The 8,637-nt window shown below is 40.5% G+C and overlaps 1 protein-coding gene across 1 annotated transcript; it reads right to left on the reverse strand.

Moving 5' to 3' along the window:
- Positions 1-17: 17 nt before the first annotated feature.
- LOC127518328 (tripartite motif-containing protein 16-like) lies at positions 18-8,622 on the reverse strand. Its single transcript, XM_051904823.1, has 6 exons — positions 7,986-8,622; positions 4,050-4,145; positions 3,682-3,915; positions 1,238-1,397; positions 1,052-1,111; positions 18-818 (listed from the first exon to the last, which is right to left on the reverse strand). The coding sequence occupies exons 1-6, from the start codon at positions 8,556-8,558 to the stop codon at positions 283-285; spliced, it is 1,659 nt and encodes a 552-aa protein (XP_051760783.1). The 5' UTR covers positions 8,559-8,622; the 3' UTR covers positions 18-282.
- Between the last annotated feature and the right edge of the window lie 15 nt (positions 8,623-8,637).

The raw sequence follows: 8,637 nt of genomic DNA on the forward strand, positions 1-8,637 counted from the left end.
AAAGACAAAACAAGTAATCAATTTAATGAGGGAGCAACACCTTTAATATATATAATATATGATTATTTTTTATATTATAAATTATAATGATCTAGTTACTTATATGATGTATAATTTAATGAGCCATATTTTCCAACAATTTGGCTTTTGAATGATTGAGCTATTAATTTACACTATATACAACTGCTATTCATACACCCTGAGACTACAATTACTGATTTATCATGCAGCTCAAAGCCACATTATTAGTATTATTACACACTACCGTCAGTTCTCTGTACTCTATTGTGTTAGATCACACAGTTTCACTGTTGATCCACCATGAACCGCAAACCCAGGATAGAGAGGCTGAGTGAATGTGGTCTGGACTCTGTGGATGAGGGTCATTGTGTCAGAGACGCTGTAGAAGGACAGACTTCCTGCTTTGTGATCCACATACACTCCTATCCTACAGCGGCTGGGAGGTACAGGAAGATCAGTATAACTGTTATTGTGCCAGAATGAGTAAATAAAGGGAGAGCAGTCTAAACTCCAGGACTGATCATTACATCCAAACACACATTCATTTCTCCCTCCCCTCCTGCTGATGCTCTTATATGACACTGATATTTCCACACCATCATCACCATTCCACTCGAGCTCCCAGTAACAGCGTCCACACACACTTTCTCTGCACAACACCTGAGGATAATTATCAAATCTCTCTGGATGATCAGGATACTGCTGGACTACATTAGGGACATTAAACATTCTATTCCAGACGGACAGACGGAGGTGTTCATTCACTGTGTTTGGATCCAGAGTGAACGGACTGGAATCTGAGATAAAACACAAAATCATTGAATTAAATTTAAATTATTTTAAAAGTGTGCACCTCTAGGAGGCATACAGCAGTACAACAATTGCAGTATGTCACATATTGTGCAAACAAAGATGTCATCTTTAAATTTTCATTTCTCTTAGCTCAGTATAGAAACCATTAGGTCAGTGGAAAGTCCTCATACTGATAGTACCAATGTGTGTGTGTCTGTGTGTTTCCATTGTGTCTTACATTGTAGGAACTCCTCCCTGATTTTGGGTTCATTGGTGGGAATAATTTCAATATATGTTACTAAAAAAATAAAGAGACATTGTAACCATTAAAAATCATTTTACACATTACAAATATATATTCCTTCCATATTCATTTTAGTGATGCAAGACTTATATAAGAGTACATGAATATCTGTTACTTTACCTCTGCCAGATATCTTGTCTATCTCCTCTCTACAGAAATCCTCCAGTTTTTCTTTCAGTTGAAAGACATACTTTCCCACATCATCAAATGTGAGGAGAGAGCTGACAGTGACGCTGGGTACATCTGTAGATTCAGGAGGTTCAGAGAGAGACTGGAAACTCTACAGGAATAAATAAACACACAAAAAATAAAGCCTTCTTGACCTTAAAGCCTGCACCACTCGCCTACACTACAATCACATACGGTATTTACTTGCTTGCTTATCAAAATCTTCAATAACTTCCATTTAATGAACTACCAGTTTAGTAGTATCTGTGCTATATTTATAATGGTTGTGTCATTATTGTATTAATCATTTTCTTGGTGTTCTCCTGGGCATTTCGGGTTTAATCTAGCACTACTTTTCTAGTAATTTCCAATATTTTTAGTAATCAGGTCTTAGAAATCCTTTTTGTTTATGCACATTGATATGACTCTTGTCCCTCCTTCACTGCAGGTATATGGGATTTGTTTTATCTGTTTTATCATCCATCAGGCAAAAATTGCAAGTCTGATGGATTCAGCACAGTGCCCAATCCTGTTCCTGGAGATCTACCTTCCTGCAAAGTTCAGCTCCAACCTAGTCTCAGCCTCAGACGTCACGCTCACAGACCACTGGCTGTGCATGACACACAAAATTGGAAACACTTCTGGAGTTTTGAAGTCATCATCTGATTGGCTGAATTCTGCAGGGTTTCCGGGAGACGTGCGTGTTGCTGTCATAGTCACCAGTTAGAGTGCCCGTGAATGTCACCAGAGGGCACTCCACCCCGGACTATTGTTATTCTTGCACGGACTTCATTTACCATAGTTCACTGCTTGCTCTAATCATCCATAATTGTTTACAGCTGTGTCTTATTAACCTCATTACCTCTGCCTATATAAAGCCTGTTTTTTCAGTCACTCTTGGCTAAGTCTTGCATTTGTTAGAATTGCGTCTCTGAGCCTTTGTATCATAATTCTCCCGTGTCTTGGTTTTTGAATTCTTTGCCTGTTTTCTGGATTTCTCTGTTTTGCCTGTTTCCTGGACTTTATCATTGTTTGGACTGTTTACCTGTGTGTCGACTTTTGCCTGTTTTTTTTACTACGATTGTGGATTACCCTTACAATAAATATTGCGTTTGGATCCTCAGTCTTCGAGTCTCGGAGCTGTTCATAACAGTTGCATTCTTTAATGGTCTATCTGGAAACACAGCCGTCGAGTTGCCAAACCCTCTCACGGAAGAAAAAAGCCTTTGTGTTTACAACTGTGACAATGAGCGTTTATCGGGATTAACTAAATGCTGGATTTTCAAAAGTATGTGAAGTTCATGCCATGAAGTCCGTCAGTCTGAAGGTCTGGCTATGCCGAATAGAGCAAGGTGAGGTTAGAGTCAAGCAATAAAATGTAATAGAGTTAAAGGGTTAGTTCACCCAAAAATGAAAATAATGTCATTTATTACTCACGCTCGTGCCGTTCCAGACCTGTAAGACCTTTGTTAATCTTCGGAACGCAAATTGAGATATTTTTGTTGAAATCTGATAGCTCCGTGTGGCCTACATAGGGAGCAATGACATTTCCTCTCTCAAGATCCATAAAGGTACTAAAAACATTTAAATCAGTTCATGTGAGTACAGTGGTTCAATATTAATATTATAAAGCGACGAGAATATTTTGGTGCGCCAAAAAACAAAATAACGACTTATTTAGTGATGGCCGATTTCAAAACACTGCGTCAGGAAGCTTCGGAGCGTTATGAATCAGCGGTTCGGAGCGCCAAAGTCACGTGATTTCAGCAGTTTGGCGGTTTGACACGCGATCCGAATCATGATTCGACACGCTGATTCTTTACGCTCCGAATCTTCCTGAAGCAGTGTTTTGAAATCGGCCATCACTAAATAAGTCGTTATTTTGTTTTTTTTGTTTTTTGGCGCACCAAAAATATTCTCGTCGCTTTATAATATTAATATTGAACCACTGTACTCACATGAACTGATTCAAATATGTTTTTAGTACCTTTATGGATCTTGAGAGAGGAAATGTCATTGCTCCCTATGTAGGCCTCACGGAGCCATCGGATTTAAACAAAAATATCTTAATTTGTGTTCCGAAGATCAAAGAAGGTCTTACGGGTGTGGAACGGCACGAGGGTGAGTAATTAATGACAGAATTTTCATTTTTGGGTGAACTAACCCTTAAAGTGTTTACTCAAGTCAATCACCTTAAGTATGAGCAAAAGCAATGCTTGCCTCTGTAACTGTTTCTGCCCAAACCAGCGATCACCCAGCATGGGAGTTGAGCATAATAACGAGGAAGTTTAGGCCACAACCACTAGTGTCAGTTGCTATTATGCCTCCTGAGGCATAAAAATCTTCTAATAGCAAGGCCTAGTTATAACCATTGTCCTGTATTTCAGATCTGTTACCTTGAGGAAATGAATATGATCATGTGTGCAAGAAAGCAGCTCCAGCTCAGCATCTCTCCTCTTCAGATCATCAATCTCCTGCTCTAGTCGATCCATGAATCCTTCAGCTCGACTCACTGCAGACTTTTCCTGCTCTCTGATCCGCTGTGTCACCTTAGAACAGATATTCTCAATGGAGCGTAACAGCTCAATAAAGATCCTCTCACTGTCCTCCACTGCTGTATCTGCAGAGCGCTGTATAGGACACACATCACAATCAGCTCTTACTGTTGCCTCACATGGCCTCTGGCTCACAATAGGCTTCAGTGGGACTGAAAGAGCTCCGGCACTGGAAGAGAGTCTAAACTTCTGTTCTTCTCCAAACTCACCTTATGAGACTCAACAACCACTCTCAACTCCTCAAGATCTTTCTCTCTCTGCTGTATCCTCTGCTGGAACATTCTCTGTCGCTCTTTTAAAATCATCTGTATGGAAATTAAATAAATCATTACATTAAATAAATGCAATAATTAAATTAAATATTACACAAAACTGTATTAGACATGACTATCATTTGCAAACTATACATTGTGAGACTTCCATAAAGCTGAACAAATATGAAGAATAAGAATAAAGGAAACTAAATGAATCATGACTTGAGATTATACAGTTTTTCTTTATGATGAGGCACCAGTGTACATAGAACCATTATTAGACTTCTGTAAATGTATTTCTAAAAATAAGAAGTTATTAGTCCAATTCAGAAAGTATGTTCTAATTTACATTAAAGGAACACTCTTCTTTTTTTTGAAAATAGGCTCATTTTCCAACTCCCCTAGAGTTAAACAGTTGAGTTTTACCGTTTTCGAATCCATTCAGCTGATCTCCGGGTATAGCGGTACCACTTTTAGCATAGCTTAGCATAGTTCATTGAATCTGATTAGACCGTTAGCATCTCGCTCAAAAATGACCAAAGAGTTTCAATATTTTTCCTATTTAAAACTTGACTCTTCTGTAGTTACATCGTGTACTAAGACCGACGGAAAATGAAAAGTTGCAATTTTCTAGGCCGATATGGCTAGGAACTATACTGTCATTCCAGCGTAATAATCAAGGAAATTTGCTGCCGTACAATGGCTGCAGCAGGTGCAATGATATTACGCAGCGTCTGTGACCCCCTGCTTGCACAGGGAGCGTGCCTTGCAACCATGGAGACATTTGTGAGAGAGACGCTGCGTAATATCATTGCGCCTGCTGCAGCCATGGTACGGCAGCAAAGTTCCTTGATTATTACGCCGGAATGACAGTATAGTTCCTAGCCATATCGGCCTAGAAAATCGCAACTTTTCATTTTCCGTCGGTCTTAGTACACGATGTAACTAAAGAAGAGTCCAGTTTTAAATAGGAAAAATATCGAAACTCTTTGGTCATTTTTGAGCGAGATGCTAACAGTCTAATCGGATTCAATGATCTATGCTAAGCTATGCTAAAAGTGGTACCGCTAGACCCGGAGATCGGCTGAATGGATTCGAAAACGGTAAAACTCAACTGTTTAACTCTAGGGGAGTTGGAAAATGAGCCTATTTTCAAAAAAAGTGGAGTGTTCCTTTAAACATTACAGCTGATGCCAGTTAATAACAAATCATTTTTCATTTATTTGTTTGATGCATAATAATGTTCTTCATCTTATTAGTTTCAGAGAAACAACAATTTATCTTCTCATAAGATGACGTAACTCTGCCATAGCCACACCAAACTTAATCACTTGTATTTTATGCATCCTATGCATTTTATTCCTTTTATCATTCATAGTATTCTTTTGAAAACATAGGACAAGATGGTATAAGTCCCCATTTTGAAGGCTTCTAGCTTCACTAGCTCCACCACACTAGCTGGATATGAAGTTGCCTCCTTCAGCAGATGTCCTGGGCCACCAGCAGATGAAATAGAACCCATCTTCAGTTGTGTACCTCTACATCTTCAAGTGTTTTGGCCTTTTAAACATAAGACACCCTCTGCAGAGGCAGATCAAACCTTGGTGTGGGTCCCTATCACCTTGGGGCCCAGCTGGGGTCTTTCCTCCTTAACCACAGCCATCAACTGCAATATTCTGCAGTATCTTCCACTTCTCTGATGGTCTGGCGCAGGGATTGTCCATGGATTCCCAACTCCTTATGCAGCTTTTCGGTAGATGTTGGCACAAAGCCCCTGCAGCCAACCTCCACAGGGTGGACTGAAGCTTTCCAGCCCTGCTGATGAGCATCGTTTGCCATCCCTGCATACCGTAGCCTCTTCCTCTCATTTGCCTCCTCTGTGGCAACCTCTGCAGGGTATTGGACCAGAGAGTGGTGGTCACAATCTTAGCCGGGACTGTAAGTCGCTGGCCTACACTCCCTCCTAGCTCCCTCCATTGTCCAGTCTTGGTCAGTGGAGAGGTCCTTCTCCACTCCTGTTCCACTGCTCGTGCTGTACTAGGTGTCATGAGGGGTGGGGCATTAATCGCTGTTCTTTCGGACTCAATTGCTGCAGCCAAACATTTCAGCACTTGATGTGCCTCCAAATGTATCTGCCTTAGGATGCAAAGTCTCACTTTGCAGCCGGTGAGGATATGTCTGAGGGTAGCTGGGGATGAGCATAGGGGGCATAATGAATCTTCTCCTACCCATAGCTGGAGATTTTTTGGTGATAGAAGGACATCATATATAGCTCTGGGGCAGAAACTGATTCTTCCTGCCTCCATCTCCCACAGGTCCTTCCATTTAGTGGTTGTGTTGCTTTACTCTTGTTTATCTTTTTGTTAATTAAAATTAATTTTACTACACTTGTGACTTCCTTTTCCTGATAATACAGTAAGAGGCTCTACAAATTATCCAATATCCTCACAAATCCTTCAGATTGTGCAGATGATCTTTGATTGTTCTTTACTGTCGAGGTGAAGTTCCTGGCAGGTGCCCCACAATATAAGAAGGAAAGAATTCTCATGTACACATTAGATGACCTGTGACCAAAACGCAAAACATATTTGGTGCCATGTTTGAGAACCCCTACATAACTTGTGCCTTGTGTAAGGTTAAGTTAAACTGTGACAGAACCAAGGCACAGCTACTGTGCTCTGAGGGCATTATTGTGCAGAGCAAAAGCGAGAAAAACTGTGGTTAAAAACATACACTTTGATTGTTGTAGCCCGAAGCGTGTCTGACTCAATATGAGGGGCCCAACATGCACCATGTCGGCATGAATGTGATGTTCCTATCAACATCTTTGTTGATCCTGGAACAACATTCTAATTAACCAATTAGGGACAGTTCATGTCAAGTTTAGGCTTAGAACCAGGGTTAGGTGCTTCTACATCAGTGTTATTCACATATTATTTCCTCTGATTTTAGGGATAAATTATGGGTAGGGTTAGGTTTAGGGACAACATTTTTGGACAAGGATCAACGTAATATTTTGTTCCAGGAACATGTCTTAAGCCCTATTCGGACAGGATTAGTTTTACATGGGTAGATGGAGTAATGTAATTTTACCACAGGACGTCTGCAATTATTGGCCAATTCGCACGGGATAAGAAATCTCAGTAAAACTACCACAAGTGGGAGGGGTATTTACACTCGATTAACGCACCGCCATCACCTCCCTGTCTTCATGTGGGTATACGTTGCTTCCTGATACCATGTGCGCAAACACATAACTAAATATATAACCTATATATAACAGTTAGGTCCGGTCAAAGATTTATTAATTAGTAATAGGCACTTAGCTAAAACTAAAATTAGTTTTGTGCCTCTGACAAATGCTTTCTTTTTGATCTGAATGGTATGCGGAAAATACTTGAATTTTGCCACAGACTTGTCCCACTGCGTAGAACGCAACTGAATGCTTTTTCAAGTGCCTCCATACTTGAAAAAACACGGAAAACTACTTTTAAACAGGAAATGATGGAATATTTACGTACGTATTTACAGCGGGTCTATTCGCACGGGATTAGTATTACCCAAGGTACTTTTTCTGGACCGTTTTACAGAAGGTAAAAGTTGCTGTAATCTTTACTGACATTGTCCGTAATGATTACTGAGATGGCACATTCGGAAGGGACTAAAATCACTGAGAAGCTCTGGTAATAATTACTTTACCCCACCTCTCCGTGTAAAACTAGTGCCGTCCGAATAGGGCTTTTCTTGGCAAAATCACAGTGACCATGTGGGCACACCATATTATAACCACAACATTGTGCTCATTAAACACAACTCCTGTGCTCTAAGGCATTGTTGCTCACTCTCAACATCCGGAGAGGATAGATAGATAGATAGCTTTTCAGTACATACCTGTTTCTTTGTCCTCTCTGCTACGGCTCTTACAGTATCATGGTTTTTGTGATTATCCATCGTACACAGAAAACAAATGCACTTCTCGTCAGTATGACAATAGATTTCGAGTTGTTTATTATGTTCAGGGCAGATCATTTCTTGAAGTCGTCCAGTGGCATCTATCAGATGGTGTCTCTTACCTTTAAAGAGACTGTCATGTTGTTGAAGGTGATTTTGACAGTAAGAGTTCAGACACACCAGGCAGGACTTGACAGCTTTGTGTTTTCTTCCAGTACAGACATCACACTCCACATCTTCACATTCAGCAGGAACAGCAGCTTGGAGTTTAGTCTTCTTCAGTTGTTCCACCACTTCAGCCAGCAGGGTGTTTTTATTTAAAGCAGGTCTTGAAGTGAAGGTCTGTCTGCATTGAGGGCAGCTGTAGACTCCCTTCTGATTCTCCAGATTCCAGTAGCCTATAATACAGCTCTTACAGAAATTGTGTCCACAGGGAATGGCCACTGGATCCTTTAGTAGATCCAGACACACTGGACAGCTGAACTGCTCCTGAGAAAACCCAGTTTCTGCCATTTCACTTTATACACAGATCAAGAGACAAATACAACAAGTGTTGCTTTCTCTGAACAGCTAAAACAGTTTCCTGGTTCCT

The sequence above is a fragment of the Ctenopharyngodon idella genome, chromosome 9, assembly GCF_019924925.1.
Source record: "Ctenopharyngodon idella isolate HZGC_01 chromosome 9, HZGC01, whole genome shotgun sequence".
Taxonomy (NCBI): domain Eukaryota; kingdom Metazoa; phylum Chordata; class Actinopteri; order Cypriniformes; family Xenocyprididae; genus Ctenopharyngodon; species Ctenopharyngodon idella.